Raw genomic sequence first — 20,772 nt, forward strand, 5'->3', positions numbered from 1 at the left:
GGGGGGGGGGGGGGGGGGGGGGGGGGGGGGGGGGGGGGGCGGCTGGGTAGTGAAGGAGGATACGGGTCCATTAACTGTCCTGAGGTTCCCATCCTGCATATATCATTGGTGATCCCTACCAAATTATAGTCAAGACCCACGTACAGGCGCTTGGATAAATGATAGGAGGCTGTTTGAAAACACACCTGCTTTTACCACAGGAGGAAAGAAACGGATGAAGAAAACTAGAGAAAGGAAATATCAGCTATAGTAAAAACTGCACTGGCCCAGCTACTGTACTTAAGTAATTGCAATCATGTAGTAATGTCAAGTTAATCAGTCAAATCAGTAGATCCAACAGTAATGTCTATAAAACTATCACGTATAGTGTGTCACCTATCAAAAAAGAACAGTGAAACACCCAAATACTGAAACTGAGCAGTAAATAACATTGGCCTCCAGCCCAGTTGCTAGTTACATAATATAACAATCCTGAAACAAAATGCTTTGTGACTTAAGTGTTGCATACGTTTTGACCACCTTCACACAAACTGATGAATGCACAGAACAGCAGACAAGAATTACAAAATCCCCAGCTCTCCACAACACTTTGTTATTTGAACTTTCCTTTGGTTCCAATTCCACTCTCATAGCATGTTTATGATGTTTCACTTGCCTCCAGCTACAGTCTACAAACACAATTGTGGCTTGCTAACATTTTCCAGCGTGAACATTCAATTACTGGGGATCTTCAATTTCCTTTACATTTAGGCCGGGATGTCGAGCTCATTTCCATTTGGGAGTAAGGGAATTAAGAATGATTAAAAATGCACCAAAAGGGTGAGAACGAAATTCCACTACCAGGCTTAAATAAAGCATTCAAAAGATGTAACTTTTTATGGACTTCACTGCTTTAAGCTAGTAGAACTACAAGATTATTACTATATTGTCAGTTATGCAAACCTTATGCAAAATTTCTAGGTTCTGTTTTAAGATAGGATTAACTTCAGTAAAGTTTCAGGTTGTGTATCTTTGCTCCACCCTACAACATTTATAGGATTTATTTATTGAAGTGTGTCTCCACTCTCTAGCGCCATCTGAAATCTCAGAAAAATAAACCAAAAGATACAGCATAAAGGCAGAAGAATAAGGGAATAAAGAAAAGGTGTTCAATTTTATAATCCTTCTTGCTAAGTGCTCCGCCATGGGCCTGGTGGCCAGATATGAGTCACTTCTTCGTGCTTCCACTGCTGGAAGCAAAGTTGCCACTCTTCAGCGCCTTCCCACCTCTATCGATGCCTTCACCACTAAGTGTCTTCACTGGACCTTGTCAATGCAAACATTGCCAATGCCACTAGGTACCACATCGATTCAAATGACTTGGCTGCCATGAATCCGCTTCAGGCCCACCTCGCAGATGCAGCTGCTGTCGGGTCTTGTTCTGGGCCCAACTTGCCTCTGCCGCTGACTCCATAAATTCGAGTTGGCCGCAGACACCGCAAGGAACCCAAGCCTGCAGCAACCATAAGTCAGCCCTAGGACTGTCTCATCGATGCAGAAGCTGCTGGAAACCCAAACACTCTCCAATGCCACCGCCAAGAGTCCATGCTGGGCTTACTTACCACCACAATGCTGCCGCTGCGACCAAGCTCTTCAACAAGAGATAAGTAATATAAAAGAGAAAAAACCGAAAAATAAAGAAAGACAAAAAAGAAATGAAAAGAAAAGCAGACTTAGTGGGTGAACCCAGGCTCAGAGACTCTACTTCCCTGATGTCTATACTGGAAGATGAATATGAATATGAATGAGGAAGACCATTCAGTCCATCTTTAAACTCTTCAACCTTAAAGAACCTCCAATTGCTAATAGTATCCAAGTACACCCGAAGGACAATCAATGGTGAAGCCCATAAAGAGTTATATTTTTTAATGCTTTATTTAAGCTAGGTAGTGATACTTGGTCTCTCCCTTTCAGTGCGTGTTTAATCAGTCTTAATTCTATTACTCACAAATGGAAGTGAGCTAATCATCCTGGCCTAGACTGAAGAACTATCAGAAGTCCATTACAAACCCTCATCACCAATAGGCAAATCTACCGCATCAGGATTAACTAAAGATTTAACTTTTCTGTAACATTTAACATCTTACAGACCGCCAAGTGGATCTCTCTTCAGCCAATCTGGTTCAATGATGTTGTGGTGCTGGTTTTGGACTGGATTGGACAAGTCACACGACACCAGGTTATAGTCCAACCCAGTTATTTGGGATCACAAGCTTTCGGAGTGCTGTTCCATCAGATGAAGGGAAGGGAAGCACACAGGTACAGAATTTATAGGCAGAGAGATCAAAAAATGCTGAGAGTGGACATGGACACTACCATCATATGTGGGAATACCACTTATTCATGTACACAGCAGATATTTGTGACTCGGCAAATGTGGTCTACCTCATACTGAGTGAGTGGGGCGATTTCTCCGCCAATAAATTCTGTGCCTATGTGTTTCCCTTCACTTCACCTGACGAAGGAGCAGCACTTTGAAAGCTTGCGATTTCAAATAAACCTGCTGGACTATAATCTGGTGTTGTGAGAGTTCTGATCTGGTTCAAAGCTAAAAACTATTTCTGCAGTTTTTCAACAATTTCTCAGGATAGGTTTCACTCTTAAAGCCTGTACTTTCTGGGATTTGAATGATATTCAGGCCTTTAGGTAAGAGAACTGAATTGTTTGTTTTTATCCTTCAAGCAACGTGAGCATCATTGGTGAGTCCAGCGTTTATTGCTCATCCTCAGTTGTCCTGGAGAATGTGGTGATAAGCCCCTTTTTGAACCACTGTAGCCTTTGGAGAGCAGGGGTAACTACAGTGCTATCAGGAAAGTATTTCCCTGATTTTGACCTAGCAGCCGTGAAAGAATAGTGACATAGTTCCAAGTCAGGATGGTATGAAACTTGTAGGTAACTTTGGAGGTGGTGCTTTCCAATGCATCTGCATTTTTCTTCTGGGTGACAGTGGTCACAAGTTGAAAGGCACTTGACTGAACAAGTGGAGAGTATTTCATTACATTCTTGACTTGTGCTTGAGATTGCAGACAGGCAGTGCAGACATAGGTGGTGAGTTAGCACCGAAGAATTCCCAGCTCCTGACCTGCTCTTGAACCTACTTTATTTACATGTCTGTGTTAATGTCTGGCCAGTCACATTGATAAGGTTTGTTCATGTTTTTGTTAAGGTTTAGAAGAACAGGTCTTTCAGTATATATGAATAAGGAGCAGCTATGACATTGGGTGTGGGATGTGAATAAACCTTAGCAAGTCAAACTCTATCCACAAAAAGAAAACATGAGTGGTGGTGTCCAGCTCACCTATCAGTTTTGAATCTACTAACAGGTTTGTTGACTTAAATTTCTGCCTAGTGATAAACCCTAAAGTATTGATGGCAGGAAAATCAGCAATGGTAATTTCAATGTCAAGGGGAAGAAAGATTGCTTAAAAATCATTTATGGGATGTGGGGTTGCTTGCTGGGCCTGCATTTGTTGCCTATCCCTAAACGTCGTTGACATGATAGTGAGCTATCTTCTCAAGCTGCTACAGTCCCTTTGGTGTGTGTGTTCAGTACTTTTAGGAAGGGAGTTCTAGGACTTAAACCCAGTGACATTTTAAGGATCTTCAAACATCTGTCTATTCTAATCCCATTTTACAATACTTGGACAGTATAGCATTTCAAATTCCATTTGAGTAGTTCTTAAATGTCTTGAGATTCCTGCCTCTACCACCCTTTTAGGCAGGAGTTCTAAATAGTCACAACCCTCTATGGAAAAAGAAAACTTCCCTCAAATCCCATCTAAATATCCTGCTCCTTATCTTAAAACTGTGCCCTTTGGTTAATGATCTTTCTACTGAGTGGAAACATTTCTCCCTAGGGGATAGACAGAAGGTTCCCCAGGATGTTGCCTGGGATGGCGAAATCGAGCTCTCAGGAGAAACTCAGATAGGCTTGGATTATTTTATTTACGGCAGAGGGGGCTGGTGTGGGGGGCATGGATTGAGGTGTATAAGATTATGAGGGATATGGACAGTGTGAATAGACAGCAGCTATTCCCCTTGGTCAATCACAAGAGGGCACAGTTTTAGGGTAATGGCAGAGATTCAGAGAGGTTTGGGGAAACAAAAATGTTTTATTCAGTGGGTGGTGGGAATCTGGAATGCACTGCCTGGGAAGGTAGTGGAGGTTGGAAACCTTACAACATTTAAAACATATTTGGATGAGTGCTTCAAATATCTTAACAGTCAAGGATATGGGACAAGTGCAGCAAATTGGGATTAGCGTACTTTTAGCTGCAAGTCAGTAAAGACTTGATGGACCAAAGGGCCTTTTCTGCACTATAATGGTTATATTGGGGAACAGTAAATAAAAGAAGCTCAAACAGGCCTTTTTACAATGTTGTTTGAAAAGAAATTGGAATTACAAATTATTTATTCATTCATTCACTCTTTCTTTCATGGGATGTGGGTGTCGTTTCCTAAATACAAGAATTACTAGAAAACATTTCCAAATTAAATTGTTTGTAGTAATAAAGGCCAATTTCACGAATCATTTAGCCGAAGGACATTTATTTCCAATCGTAAACCATTAACTAATTTTGTCTTGTGGAAAACATTTGGCTCCGAATTGCAGTTCATTGGGTTGCCAATACATCATCAGGTTACATAAAGGAAACAGTTTAGTGACTAAATCCGTGCAAACTTTAGGTCAGAACTTTCCCATTCTTTTAGCTCATCACGTTCCTTCAGACATTTTTAGGCACTTCCTGACGTAAATACTATTCAGCATACATCTCCACAGCGCTCAAACTTGTTGTGTTCTTATTTATTGTTCCCCAATATAACCATTATAGTGCAGAAAAGGCCCTTTGGTCCATCAAGTCTTTACTGACTTGCAGCTAAAAGTACGCTAATCCCAATTTGCTGCATTTGTCCCATATCCTTGAATGTTAAGATATTTGAAGCACTCATCCAAATATGTTTTAAATGTCAACTGCTTAGCACAAGGATCACATTTATCCATATCAGATAGAGAAAGCCAGTAGTTTAGCAACAACACGCAAGAATTTGAATTTGCACTTTTTAAATAAACCTGTAACAATGGAGGTGCAAAATGAAACAGCATCAAACCCAGACAGGCAGCTCAGCAGAACTACTATGAGCTTCTAGTTGTCTGTCACTTCAACACATCATCATATTCCCATGCCAACATTTCTCAGGCCTGCTACAGTGCTCTAGTAAAGCTCAACACAAGCTGGAGGAAATAAACACCTCATCTTCCATCTAGGCACCTTAACACTGAGTTTAACAATTTCAGAGCATGAACTACTCCCTCCATGTCCATTCTCCATCCCTATATAGTCATAGAGATTACAGCACAGACCCTTCTTTCAAATCGTCTGCACTGACCAGATATCCTATACCAATCTAGACCCATATGTCAGCACTTGATCCATATTTCTCTAAACTCCTTCCTATTCATACACCCACCGAGATGACTTTTAAATGTTGTAACTGTAACAGCTCCACCACCTTCTCTGGCAGCTCATTCCATACATGCACCACCCTATGCATGAACAAGTTGCTCCTTAGGTCCCTTTTAAATCTTTCCCCTCTCACCTTAAACCTATGCCCTCTAAGTTTTGGATTCCTGGGAAAAAGACATTGACAATTCACCCTATCCATACCCCTCATGATTTTATAAACTCCTATAAGGTTACCCTGACAACCTGTCCTGGACTTCCCATGTAGATGAGACGGTCAAGAAGGCACAACAATGCCTCTTCTTCCTCAGGCGGCTTAGGAAATTCGGCATGTCCATAAGGACTCTCATCAACTTTTACAATGCATCACAGAAAGCATACTCTCCGAGTGCATAATGGCCTGGTACGGCAACTGCTCTGCCCAGAAAATTACAGAAGGCTGTGTGCACAGACCAGACCATCACTGAAGCCAGACCATCCACTGAGCAAATTACTACAGATGCTGGAATCTGTACTGAAAACAAATGCTGTCTGACCTGCTGTGATCTCTAGCATTTATTGTTTTCAGTTCCATCCATGGATCCCATTTACACCTCTCATTGCCATGGAAACACTGCCATCAAAGACCCATCCCACCCAAGTAATGCTCTCTTACAACCTCTTCTGTCAGGTAGAAGATACAGAAGCGTGATGACACACACCAACAGATTCAAGAACAGCTTCTTCCCTGCCATTATTAGACTGATGAGTGGACTCTCTAACTTCAAATAACGTTGATGTTATTAAAGTTGATCTTGCTTCACGCACGTCCTGCGGTTTTAACTGTACGCTTCACTGTTCAAGTGTTCTTCACCCTATGAGCTGTACGTCCTTTCTTACGATGATCTGCTTGTACTGCTCACTTTTCACTGTTCTTAACTACATGTGACAATAAATCCAATCAATTAACTCCTCGACCTCCGAAGCGCCAGGGATGAAAGCTCCAGCCTATTCAGCCTCTCCCCACAGCTCAAACTCTCCAACCCTGGCAACAATCTTGTAAATCTTTTCGGAATCCTTTCAAGTTTAACATCTTTCCTAAAGCAGGGAGACCAGAATTAAATGCAGTATTCCAATAGTGACCTAACTAATGTCCTGTACAACTGCAACATGACCTTCCAACTCCTATACTCAATGCACTGACCAATAAAGGCAAGCGTACCAAACGCCTTCTTCGTTACCAGTCTACTGTGACTCCAGTTTCATGGAACAATGAACCCGCACCCCAAGGTTTCTTTGTTTTGCAACACTCCTCAGGACTGGTCCTGCCCTGCATTGGTTGCTCCCAGCACAGCCAATCCTCTACTATCAGCGATTCCTTTGTCTGCTTTCATTTTTCTCTATGGGCACCACCTCCACCTATTCATCTCACTCCTCCTCCCTTCCATCCTCCATCATCACATAAACACCACCATTGCCCAGCTGCTTTCAATTCTGATGAACAATCACTGGACTCAAAATGTTAACTGTTTTTCTCTCTGCAGATGCTGCCAGATCTGTTGAGTTTGTCCAGCACTTTTTGTTTAAAATCTGAACAAAGACACATTAGAGCAGAAAAAATACAAAGACCAATCATTTTTTTCTCATTAATGTATTTGCAGAGGTACACATACACATCTTCCCCATGAGGAACCATTCTCCCAGAATCCACCTTGTTGAGTCTCCATAAGATGCGTGAATAAGATCACTTCCTTTCCTTCCAAACTCTCAGATACTGACCCAACTTTTCTTCAAAAAGTTCCTCCTAGGAATGAGTCAAATGAACCTTCTCTGAACAGCTTCTAATCCAATTGTATATTTTTAAAATATGGAGATCAAATCTGTCCACACTAATACAGCCTCTCGAAGATCTATGCCTTATTTTTATATTGCATTCCCTTTGCAATAAACACCAACATTCCATTTGCCTTCAGCTAGAATAAGGATTGAACCCCATACTGTTGGCATTATTGGGAAGCACACGCTACTGGTCTAGCCAAATGAGCTAACTAGCCTCCAAGAATACAACTATCTTAATAATGATCAAAGAAAGTATAATTTTTAAAAATAATTTAAAGGCTTACATCAAAGCCTTCAGCTTTTTAAAATCACTGACTGAGGATCTATAAAATCAGGACTAGTTAGAAAATATGATAATCAAAACTATTAATGTCCTTCTACTCTTTTCAGAGTTTTCATGAGTCTAAACAAGGATTCATAATGGCGTTACGATCAAACTGTGAGGTGACAAGAGTTATTAAACTAACTCTAAAGTGGATTCAGAGTCAATTGTGCAACTTGTTTATTGTGAAAAAAATCAGGCTAGTATCTCAATTAGAGGATAGCTCACTACTTAAACAGAACAAGTATTGTCTTGGAACTGGACTGGGTTCTCTGGCATGTTTCCACGTCAAAACGCAATGCATTTGTCACATGATTCAAATCTTAGAAAAAAAAACTTTTTTTACTCAAGTACATCACAAAGAGCATTTGCCTATTATATGGAACCCCTTGGACCAAAGACATTAAAAACAAACATGCTCACCCTGAACCATGATGCACCACCACAGCTGCAAGGTCATACAGGCAACTTTCTGGACGACTGTTCTCAGGCTAGAATAGGGTAAAATAAAATGCAAACCCCTTTTAAGACATTCAGATGTTATTACATTTTTTCTCTTCATCAGCTGAGTCACCATTTTCCATATCCCAATCTGTAATCTTACCTGATCAATTCCCACATTCTCATTCCCACATGAAATCTTACCTGACCCACTCCCACATTCTCTTCATCCCAACCTGTAACGCTAATTTCCACAATCTTCATGTCCTGACTTGTAACCTTACCTAACCCATTCCCACCTTTTCTACATCCTTACCTAAACTATTCCCACATTTTCCATTTCCTGACCTGTAATCTTACCTGACCAATTCCTATATTCTCCATGTCCAGACTTGTAACTTTACCTGACCCATTTCCACATTCTCTACATTCTGACCTGTAACCTTAGCTAATCCATTTCCACATTCTGCATGGCCCAACCTGTAACCTTACCTGACCCAGTCCTACTCCAAATCTCTCACTGATTTGAAAATGTTGTTAGGGCTCAATTTTAGGCTGACCATCGCAGATTCACCCATTATGGCTCATCAAGAATGCCCTCTCAGAATATCATAACTGGTTTTATTTTGAAAATGGGGAAAACCTTTCTCTAGTTAATAATACAGCATATTTGGTAAGGGTCACCTCTGCAACTGATGACAATGGTAACATTGGAGGATGAGAGATAGGGCAGAGAGATTTTCTACAGTGCCACATAGCAGAATTGTGAAGCAAGTTGTTGGTCATGATATAAAAGGGACAGTTGCAACATGATACAAAGTTGGATGAGTTATCGATAACAGAGAGTAATGGTCAATAAATAATTTTCAGGCTGGAGAAAGGTCTGCAGTGGAATTTGTTGGTATTTGGCCCTTGTTTCTCCTCTCTCCTGGACCTTGGTGTACAAGGAACAGTTTCCAAGCTTGCAGATGATATGAAACAAGGAAGAACTGTAAACTGTGAAGATATTGTGGAATTTTAAAAGGACATTGGTGAAGTGGGCAGATGAGATTTAATGCAGAGTAGTGTGAAGTGATGCACTTTGATTGGAAGAACATTATGAATGACAATGTAAAATAGGGGTACAATTCTAAAGGAGGTGCAGCAGCAGAGGGATCTGTGCACAGATCAATGAAGGTGGCAGGACAGGTGGAGAGACAGCAGTAAATAAAGCAGACACTGTTCTTAACTTTATTAATAGGGGCATAGAGCAACAACAAGGAGGGGATTTTGAATTTGAACAAGGTTATGTGTTAGACCTCAGCTGGAGTATTGTGTCACATGAGAGGAAATATGCAAATGCACTGGAGAGAGTATAGAAGTGATTTACAACAATGGTTCTAGGGACAAGAAACTTTAACTATGAGAATAGATTGAAGGAAGTGGAACCAGTTTTCTTCGAAAAGACTGGCTAAGGGATGACCTGATTGAGGTTTTCAAAGTCATAAGTAGGTAAAGTCAAGGTAGATAGGGTGAAGCTGTTGCTTGCTGGAAGCTTGTAAAAGAAACAAGAATAAGCAGGCATAGATTTAAAATGGTAATTAAGTGTAAATGAAGCAAGGTAATGTGAGAAATAACTTTTTCACAAAAGTTTTTAGGGTATGGAATTCTCTATCTGACATGTTGTGGAGGCAGGTTCAACTGAGACATTCAAAAGGATGTTGGATTTTTTTTGACTCGCAATGGTGTGCAGGAATATGGCAAAAAGGCAGGAGCTTGGTACTAGATAACAGAGCCAACCCAGGCGCAATCAGCCATTTGGCCTCCGACACTGCACTGATTACGAGTGACAGGGCTGAAAGTGAGGAGGGAGGGGCATTACTGCCCTGATGCCAGGATCAAAGATGTCCCTAAACTGTTGCAGAGCACCCAGAGGAGGAAAAGTGAGAAGTGAATAGCCAACAGACATGGTCACATTAGTACCAATGACATGTGTAGAAAAGAGGGATGCCACCCTGCAGTTCAAATTTAGAGAGTTAAATTGGAAATTAACAGACAGGGCCTCGAAAGTAATAAGGTTTAGTAAGGTAATGAAAAATAGTGCAGGAGGTTGAAACAGTGGACAGGGTCTGGGACACAAGACATGTACAGACTGGACAGGGATGGCCAACATCAATACGGCCAGAATAATTTCATGAGTCAGAATCAAAGGTTGGCAGATAGGATTGTAACTGAACAATGGGCTGTCTTTTAAAAAAAAAGGGACAGTTGTGCCAAAGCCAATATATATTACCAAAGGAGGAAAAGGTTGGGCATAAATAAATTCAGGAGTTTCCTGGATGACAAAAATAAAAAAAGATGGTGAAGAAAAAGTGTGCTTATGGTCAGACATCAGATAATCAGGCTGAACATGGAAGGTTCAGAGAAACTGTAAAAGCTAATTACAAAAGCAGACAGTATTTGCGAAGAGATTGGCAGCTAAAATAAAAGGAAATATTTAGGGTGGCACAGTGGTTAGCACTGCTGCTTCACAGCGCCAGGGACCTGGGTTCGATTCCACCCCCGTGTGGAGTTTGCACATTCTCCCTGTGTCTGTGTGGGTTTCTTCCAGGTGCTCCGGTTTCCTTCCGCAGTCCAAAGATGTGCAGGCTAGGTGGATTGGCCATGTTAAATTGCCCGTAGTGTTCAGGGATGTGTAGATTAGAGGGATGGGTCTGGGTGGGATGCTCCGAGTGTCGGTGTGGACTTGTTGGGCCGAAGGGCCTGCTTCCACACTGTAGGGATTCTATTCTATTCTATAAAAGGAAATCCAAAAGCTATCTACAGGCATACGCATCGTGAAAAGGTGGTAAAAGTAAGAGTAGGGCAGATTCAGGAAAGAGGTTTACTGTGAAGTAAGGACATGATTGAAGAACTAAATAAATACTTTGCTTTTGACTTCATCAAGATATAAGATGCCACATAAATCATATTGAAAAAGTCGTCAGACTCTTGAAAGGTTTAAAATCAAAAAGATAGTGGTATTGGATATGCAGTCTGTTCCTAGAGTTGAATAATCTTCCCACAACCAGATGAGATGCATCTAAGGTATTAAAGCATTAATGTGAGATGGAAGTTGAGGCAGTACTCAATATAATTTCTAACTTTTTCTTAGACTCTGGATGGTGCCAATGGACTGAAAAATATGAGCCCTTCTACACACTTGTTCAAAAAGAAGCCCAGCAACTACAGGCCAGTCAGCTTAACCAAGGTGGTGAAGAAATTGCTAGAAATTACAAATGGGATGAAAATGATGATCGCCTCCACAACTGTAAGTTAATTAATTAACAAAGCTAGTACAGATTTATTAAGGACTAATTGTGTTGAAATAACTTGTTCAAGTTTTTTTTTGATGAGGTGACAGCAGTGGTAGACAATGTTGTTTCAGATTGGAGAAAGGTTCAGAAGTACCCCAGGAGTATGTTAGGACACCTGCTCTTCCTGACATATTAATAACTTAGACCATAATAACAGGGCATAATTTTAAAAAAAAATCTGAGCGGCACAAAACTTGGAACCATTATGAATTACGTAGAACTTCAAAGGAACACAAGACAGATTGATTCATATTGGTATGAAGATTACAGAGACACAACAGTAACTAAACGGTATAACCTGAAAGGGGGTACAAGAGCAGAGGGACCTGATGTAAGTGTGCATAAACCATTGAAGGTTGAAGGATAGGTTGACAGAATGTTCGACAAAGTATCCTGGGCTTGATCCTTTCAGACATAGGGTACAAAAGCATGAAAGTTATGCCAAACCTGTGTAAAACATTATTTGGGGTTCAACTGGAGTATTGCACTAGTTCAAGCCACTACATTTTAGGAAGTGCATAAAGACATAAGAGAGGGTGCAGAAAAGATTCACAAGAATGGTTCCAAGGATGAGGCATTTCAGTTACTGATTTATGAACTTGTGACTGTTTCCTTATAAAAGAGAAGTTTCAGAGAAATTTAATAGAGGTATGCAAAAATCAAGGGCTGTAGATAAAAAGAAATTGTTCCCATTACTGGAAGAATCAAAAACTACAGGGCACAGATTTAAGGCATTTGGCAAAGGAATCTAATGACAACATGAGGAAAAACTTTGTCAGTAGTGAGTGGTTGAGATTTGGAATGCACTGCCCGAGTGTGTGGTGGAAGCAGGCTTAATTGAAGCAAAGGGAAATTGCTGATCAGAATGAACGTGCAGGATTGCTTGAAAAATTAGGGGAGTGGCGCCAGGTAAACAGCTCCTTCACAGAGTCAGCACAATCAGATTGGGCTGAATTACTTTCTTTTGTGTGGCAACCAAGAAAGGTATTCAAAAATTGAAACACAAACAATTCCTCTTTATACAGATACTGTCAGGCCTACTATGTGGTTCCAGATTTTATCATTTTAGAAAACCTTGCAAGTGTTTCTACTTTTTCTTTCCCGTCACTACTTCTAAAAATACTTTGCCTTATAGCACACCTGATCCTACCTATTACTTAGACCACAGCGTGTGAGAATAGTGGAGGCGGGGGGGTGGGGGGGGAGGGGTGGTGGAGGTGGTGGGAACAGTAAGGTCTGACAGTATACCAAATTTACTCATGTGCAAAGTTACTCATCACTATCTAACTTTCACCTGGCCAAATGCAACCAGTCAGGTCCCCAATCATTTTTTTTTTCAATACTATTTTCACAACTCAGTTGTTTCTCTTTACGACTTCAAGATGACATTGCTCTACATTTTTCAAATTACTGATGAATCACTTCTGGGATTGATTTGGATTGTCTAGTGGAAATGTTTAACTGTTACCAAGTAAATAAGAGCTCAAAGGTCACTGGGTTCATTGTTTTGTCAGGGAACTGTAAAGTGTGATTTTTATTGCAAGAGAAGCAAATAGCATTTTAAGACTGGTGTAGGAAGTTATACTGCAGGGCATGCGGATAGGCAGATAGAGACAGAATCATACAGCATCGAAACAGGCCCTTGGGCTCACATGTCTATGCTGACCAACTGACACCAAATTATACTAATCACATTAATCTGGACTTGGTTTATAGCCTGCGCTATGCCCTGGTATTTTAAGGGCTCATCCAGATGCTGCAAAAGTACCTACCTCCATCACCCTCTCAGACAACACATTCCACAGTTCTACCACCCTCTGGCTGAAAACATTTTCCTCAGATTCCTCTCTAAAGCATGCACTTCTCACCTTAAACTTAAACCCTGTATTCTTAGGCATGTCTACCATCAGGAAAAGATTTTAACTATTGACCCTATCTATGCCTGTCATAATTTTGCACACCTCAACCAGATCTCACCTTCAGCCTCCTCTGCTCCAGGGAAAACAAACCCAGCCTAACCAGTTTTTCCTCATAACAGACTTTCATCCCAGGCAAAATCCTGGTGATTCTCCTGTGCACCTTCTCTAGTGCAATCACATCCTTTCAACAGTGGGGCAACCAGAACTGCACACAATATTCCATTTATGGCCTAACCAATGCTTGATAAAGTTGCAAGAACATTTCCCTGCTTCTATATTCTACACTGTGACTAATGCAGGCAAGGATCCCGTATGCCTTCTTCACCATCCTGTCTGTGTGCGCTGACACCTTCAGGAATCTATGGACTTATACACCTTTCTTCCTCAGTATTCCCAAGGAATCTCCTATTCACTGTGGAAACTTTTTCCTTAGACCGCCCAAAATCGATTGCCTCACACTTATCAGGATTAAATTCCATTTGCCATTGCTCTGCCCAATTTACTAGGTGATCAAAAGCAGACTGTGGTCTGAGACCATCCTCCTTACTATGAACACCACCACTAATTTCATGTTATCGCCTAGGATGTTACTCAGTATGGCAGAAAACAAACTCTTCTCATAACGCTACTAACAAAACATTGGATGGGGAAGGCATTCCAGGAAGTGAATGTGAAATTTATATTAAGTTTTATAAAATAGATACTTAATGGTGAATTACAGAGGCTCATAATCAATGATCAAAACTACAGCAGAAGAACCACAGAAACCTGGGGAAATGGCACAAATGCCATTTTTGGTGTTTCGTCACATCTGTTCTGGCTTTTCCTTGAAATTATAGTATGTAAGTGGGAGAATCCAGCAGGAAAGGGGCCTCTCTGTAGGGGGCGTGAAATACGCACAGAAGGACAGAGCACAGCATTGCAAGCTTGATAGGGATTTCAGATTGTGAACGTATTCTGCAACATCTGCATCCTTGGATAGATGGCAGCAGATAAAATGTCTTATATCAGAATACATTTACCTCCAACAAGAAGCACTTCATGTCTAGACCTCGTAGAGGGAACTCTACATATGTATCTATCTTATTTCGCAGATAAGCTGTCCAATGAAACCTTTTTAGATGCAAGCATAACACCTAAGGTTAAAAGGAAAATAAAATTAATTTTTTTGAAAAGTGTTAAGAGTAATTCAGTTACATACTTCATATTGTAACAGCTCTTTTCAACATATTCAACTTGCTAAACTAGTACAGAAATGGCCTAACATTTATACTATGATCCAAATGTTAGAATGAATCATGTTTCCTTAAAATTAATCTGCTGAGTTTCATATCCATTTTAGATTCATTAATATTTAATTCACTGTATAGAACAGCAGCAACTATCACATTTCACTTTCTAGTGCAACAACATGATGGGCACCATCACATTCCAAAATACAAGATCACATCCTTCAGTGGTTTCAATGAACATACCCAGAATTAAAGAAACTGTTGAATCACACGAATTGAAGCAATGATTTTTTTTCCAGATGTCTCTCTCAGTCCTCATACTGCATGGAACTGTGCTCAGGACAATCTGATACTTTGGTCCATTTGGTGGCCCATACGGGTTAAGGTAAAGTCGTCACAGTCTCACCGGACGTATAGGGATGCTCTCTAATGAGAGAGAGAGAGCGAGATGACTGAGATGACTGAGATGACTGATGGTGGCTTAACCTGAGGGTCTCCACACCTCAGGCAAGGGGAAATGTCGAGGAGGAGAGCCCTTCACGGTAACCTCAGCCAGTGCAAGAATTGAACCCATAGTGTTGGCATCATAGAATCCCAAGTGCGGAAAAAGGCCATTCGGTCCATTGAGTCTGTACTGGCCCTCTAAAGACATCCAAACCAGACCCAGTCCCCAGCCTAACCCCACTACCTGCATTTACTATGTCTAACCCACCTAACCTGTACGTCCCTGGACACTACAGGGAAATTTATTATGGCCAATCCAACTAACCTGCCTACCTTTGGACTGTAGGAAGAAACCAGAACACTTGGAGGAAACCCACACAAATACTGGGAGAATGTGCAAACCACACACAGTCACCCAAGGCTGGAATTGAACCAGGGTCCCTGGCAGTGAGAGGCACTGCCCCACTGAAATGTGTCACATCGCATCACAAACCAGCCACCCGGCCAACTGAGCTAACTGACTCCCCAAGCAGTCCATAATTAAAATAAGAGAAAATGTGGTGGGCATAGACCCAGAATGATACATAATAATTGCCATTTTGTAAGATTAAGTAGAACAAGATTCCCTTTATGCTGATTAGCAAGAAATTAAGCTGCAGCATTGGCGGGAATGCATTTCAACCTTTAATAAAACTAAAACCTCAATGAATAAAAGTTGCACCAAAGGAACACGCAGACTGGAATAAGAGTTTGAATATAACTTTATTTGCTTTGGCGGCTTTAATTAGTTACAGCTTTCTTTCAACATTCTTTGCAAACGTGGATTAGTCGATTTAAAACTAATATATCACTCCATTATGTGATAGACAGAATGTTTCTGAGCATCAAGATGAAGGTTATTTGACATTCGCCTGTGCTGCTTGTGAATTAGGAGTCTATTAATTGCAAGGTAAAGCTCCCAATACAAAACCTGTTCTAGTCATTCATTGCAAAGAGTGCCAACAGGTTTGTTTGCAGTTTTGAAGATTTAAGGGTAAAAAGCTTTAACCATAATTTTAATGTTGAGATTTAAAAATAGAGAATTTTCATGTTGGAGCAAGTGCAAGTTGGCAGGATTTTGCTAACACAAAGCACAGAGTCAGCTTGATGGAGTACAGCTTCAAAAGAGAATTAAACTCAGATTTAATGAATTTCTTTCATTCCTTCACAGAAAGTTGGTGTCACTAACAAAGCCAACATGTATTCCCACCCCTAATTGCCCTTGAGAAGCTGGTAATGATGATGGTCTATATGGTGCAGGGGTAAGTACAGTGCTATTGAAGAATAAAGAACAAAGAACAAAGAAAATTACAACACAGGAACAGGCCCTTTGGCCCTCCAAGCCTGCGCTGATCCAGATCCTCTATCTAAATCTGTCGCCTATTTCCAAGGATCTGTATCCCTCTGCTCCCTGCCCATTCATGTATCTGTCTAGATACATCTTAAATGATGCTATCGTGCCCACCTCTACCACCTCTGCTGGCAACGCATTCCAGGCACCCATCCCCCTCTGCGTAAAGAACTTTCCACACATATCTCCCTTAAACTTTTCCCTTCTCACCTTGAAATCGTGACCCCTAGTAATTGAGTCTCCCACTCTGGAATAAAGCTTCTTGCTATCCACCCTGTCTATACCTCTCATAATTTTGTAGACCTAGGATTAAGTTCCAGGATTTTGCCTGAGCAACTATGAAACAATACTCCAAGTTAGGATGGTATGTAGCCTGAAGGGGGATTTGTAGGTTGTGGTGCTCCATGCATTTGCAGAGTTTGTTATTCTCAAATGGTAGAGGTTGCAAGTTTGGAAGATTTTTTGAAACAGTCTTGGAGAATTGCTGCTGTGCTTTTGTTTTTTATATAGCACACACACCTTTGCCATTTCGCATTAGTGGTGAATGGAGTAAACTTTTAAGCTGGAGAGATAGTGGAACATGGTGCCAATCAAGTGGGCTCCTTTGTCTTGCTTACTGGGATACTTCTGGAGTGTTTTTGGAATGGTACACATCCAGCCAGTGGGGAGTATTCACACTCCTGATTTGTGCCTTGTTGGTGGTGGACGGATGTTGAGGCATCAGGTGGGTTACTCAGCAAAAAAGATAGGGAGAAGAGTAAAGAAGGCTGTCTAGCTCTGCTAATAAAAAATGAGATCGGTAGTGAGGAAAGGTGTTGGCTCAAAGATCAAGAGTTGAATAGGTTTGGATAGTAACAATAAACAGCAAAAGAAAGTGGTGCCCGTTGGGGTAACTTACAGGTCCCATATAAATCAACAACTAACGGGGTCTGGTGAGAAAGGTTCTACGAGAATTGTGGGCAATCTTAATCATGTAAATTGGGTTAATAAAATACAGTGGTAGTGTTAAGGCTCAGCTCAGAGCACATGTGGGACAGTTTCTTAAAACAATATACCCTGGAACCAATCATGGATCGGGTTATTTCAGAGTCGGCTATGTGTAATGAGACAGGATTAATTAATAGCCTCGAGGCCATTTTGGTAACGGTGATTACATCATGATGAATTTCACATTCAGTTTGAGGGTGAGAAGTTTGGGTCTGAAACTAGTACGTAAACTTGAACGTAACTACAGAAGTGCGAAGATAGAGTTGGTTGCAGTGGACTGGGGAAAATAGGTTGCAAGGTAAATAGTAGACAAATAAGTTAGTAGAAACTAAGGAAAAATTAAATTAAGAGTGAGAAATAAGAATAAGAATAAATAAGCACAAAATATAAAAAATAGACAACGAAAGCTCTACAAGGAACTAAAAAGGACGAGAGTAGCTAAAGTAAAACATGGTGCCTTACATGTTAACAGTAAGCAAGTATTAATGGAGATAAGCAGATACTTTGAACAAACAGGAAATTGTAGGTTAGTTAATCCAACATTTTTGTAAGAAAAATGCTGAAAACCACAATTAAAGAAGTAATAGTAGGACAGTTCAAAAATCATAATCCATTCAAGAAAGTCAATATGATATGTGAAACGGAAACTGGGTTTGTCAAATTCATTACAGATTTTGAAGAACATAACAAGCAGGTGGAAACCAGGGATTTAGTAGATAGTAGTATTTGAAGGTCCAGAAGACATTCAATAAATCATATACAAGGTAAGAAAGTTGGGGTAATATATTAGCATTGGTAGAGAATTAACTAAAGTCAGGGAGTGGGGATCCATACATAATTCACAGGTTGGCAAACCATAGGTAGTGCAATGTTGCAGGCATCAGCACTTTCAATTACTTACAATTTATATGAATGGCTTGGACGAAGAGACAAAGTGCATTGGAGCCATATTTGGTGATAATATATAGATAGGCATGTAAACAAATAGTGAGGACATAAGGCGCTTAATTTTATCCTCCTCCAGGGAGGAACTGGTTGATGGACAGGGGTTGCATGATTGCCCCGTGGCTGATCACACGTGCACTCCCCTTCAAAGACTACTTCACATTCCCCCGGCCAATCCAGCTTCCCAACTCTCCTTGCCAAGGTCAGGCTGGCCTGGTTCTGTAGAACCCATCCCAATTGTCGTTGTGAACTGGCTGTAGTTTAAGCATTAGCTATCACACCAGTGGCAGTGCTGGGACAGCGAGCTGCTACAAATTTGAGTTCCTCTTCAAATGGGAGAGAAAGTCTCAGCTCAAGCCAAATAATGTCCCATGGTGTGTTAAACAGCAGCATAGAAACCTGAAGAGGTGAAAGGTTTCTCTCGACATCTGGAGGTAGTCAGGTGGGGTGTGGAATTGATGGAAGGGAGCTCGGTGCAATGCAACGTGTACCGCATCAGATGCGATTCATAGAAGGTTCACTAGGTTGCTTCTAGGAATGTATTATGAGTACAACTGATTTGTGCTCTGATCTGATTGAAATTGGCAGGATGTGAGGAGCTAATTAAAGGATGTTTTCCTTTCTGATAGAAATCAGTGAAGATAGATATCTGCACCTCCTCCACAATATCACTCTCAACACTGAAGCCCCCCATGAATGTGTCCTCAGCCCCCTGCCGTGCTCCCTGCACACCCATGACTGTGTTGCCAAATTCTGAATGAACACCATCTACAAGTTCACTGACAACTCCACCATAGTGGGACAGATAGCTAACAATGATGAGTCAAAATACAGAAGGGAGATAGAGGGCTTGGTGATGTGGTGCAATGAAACAATCTCCATTTCAAAATCAGAAAAACTAAAAGAACTGCTAATTGATTTCAGAAAGAAAGGAGGAGAACACACCCACCTATATCAATGGAACTGAGGTTGACGGGGTGGAGAACGTCAAGTTCCTCGGAGTGGTGATAACCAACCTGTCCTGGACTGCCTACGTCGATGCAACGGTCAAAAAAGCAGAACAATGCCTCTTCTTTCTCAGGTGGCTCAGGAAATTTGGCATGTCCTTAAGGACCCTCGCCAACTTCTACAGATGCACATTGAAAGCATACTGTCGAGGCGCATAATGGCCTGGTACAGCAAATGCTCTGCCCAGGACCGTAAGAAACTACAGAAGTTGGTGTGCATAGCCCAGACCATCACGTAAGCCAACCTTCCATTCATGGACTTCATGTACATGGCTCATTGCCACGGAAAGGCTGCCAACATCATCAATGACCCATCACACGCCGGTAATGATCTTGTACAACCTTTTCCGTCATGCAGAAGTTACAGAAGCCTGAAAAAATGTACCAGCAGGTTCAGGAACAGCTTCTTCCCGGTTGTTATTAGACTAATGAATGGACTCTCTAGCCCCAAATAGTGATGATCTTGCCAATGTTGATTTCGCCTAGCGCACGCTCTGTGCAAATTTAACTGTATGCCTCAGTCTAAGTCGTTTTGATCTGTACATCTTTGCCTACTATGATCTGCCTGTATGCTCATAAACAAAGCTTTTCACTGCACTTCAGTACACGTGACAATAAAATCAATGAAAAAAATCCAATCTGGAATTGAAGGCCCACGGATTAGAAAACAAAGGGCCTTTCATTTAAGGCCGAGATAAGGGAGAATTTCTTCTGTTTGAGAATAGTTAATCTTTGGAATTCTCTACTCCAGACAGTAGTGAAGACTGGCTCATTGAATATATCCAAAGCTGAGTTGGATATATATTTATCTGATAGGAGTCAAGAACAGAGTATTATTTAAATGAAGAAAAGCTATAGAAAGCTTCAATACAAAGAGACTTGTGGGCACTTGTACACGAAACACTGATCTAGCACACAAGTGCAGCAGGTAATCAGGAAGGCTAATGGAATATTTGCCCTCATTTCAAGGGGGTTGGAGTACAGATAGTTCTGCTGTAACGCGTGTTTCATTAACGCAAATTGGCTGTAATGCGATTGATGAATAGTGGACACTATTTGGATAACACAAACTTTCTGCTGTGCAGGTATATTGATTCTCTATAACGATTTCCCTGTAGTGTGATTTTCTATGGCGATTTTCTACAGTGCAAGGTCACACAAGAACACAACTATTGTGTTATAGAAGAACTACCTGTATAAGAGCAGGGAAGTCTTACTGCAACTGTACAAAGTGCTCGTGAGGCCACATTTGGAGTCCTGAGAGCAGTTTTGGCCTCCTTATTTAAGAAAAGATATCTTTCCATTGGAGATAGTAAGAACTGCTGATGCTGGAGTCTGAGATAACACAGTGTGCAGCTGAGGAACATAGCAGGCCAGGCAGCATCAGAGGAGCAAGAAAGCTGATCTTTCAGGTTGGGACCCTTCTTCAGA

At 41.1% G+C, this 20,772-nt stretch overlaps 1 protein-coding gene and 1 long non-coding RNA gene across 9 annotated transcripts in view; one reads left to right on the forward strand and one right to left on the reverse strand.

The window, feature by feature from the left end:
* The window catches only part of LOC125487111, a 34,555-nt gene extending 14,005 nt beyond the window's left edge, over nt 1-20,550 (forward strand). The window contains exons 2-4 of the long non-coding RNA XR_007265656.1: nt 11,216-11,371; nt 16,223-16,313; nt 19,259-20,550. This is a non-coding gene — a long non-coding RNA (uncharacterized LOC125487111). The remainder of the gene's footprint in view (nt 1-11,215; nt 11,372-16,222; nt 16,314-19,258) is intronic.
* Nucleotides 1-20,772, reverse strand: part of usp3 (ubiquitin specific peptidase 3) — a 135,143-nt gene that overhangs the window by 2,982 nt on the left and 111,389 nt on the right. For 4 of the 8 annotated variants that reach the window (XM_020530999.2, XM_020531000.2, XM_048617244.1 and 1 more), the window contains exons 13-14: nt 14,359-14,472; nt 8,065-8,132 (exon numbers count right to left, since the gene is read on the reverse strand). The exons of 1 other annotated variant lie outside the window; for it this stretch is intronic. In XM_020530999.2, coding sequence (XP_020386588.1) covers nt 8,065-8,132; nt 14,359-14,472 — 182 coding nt within the window. Of the gene's footprint in view, nt 1-8,064; nt 8,133-14,358; nt 14,473-14,899; nt 14,995-20,772 lie in introns of those variants that run through there. 3 more of the 8 variants (XM_048617243.1, XM_048617246.1, XM_048617248.1) reach the window with 3 other exon arrangements.

This window comes from Rhincodon typus, chromosome 36 (genome assembly GCF_021869965.1).
Source record: "Rhincodon typus isolate 14 chromosome 36, sRhiTyp1.1, whole genome shotgun sequence".
Taxonomy (NCBI): Eukaryota; Metazoa; Chordata; class Chondrichthyes; order Orectolobiformes; family Rhincodontidae; genus Rhincodon; species Rhincodon typus.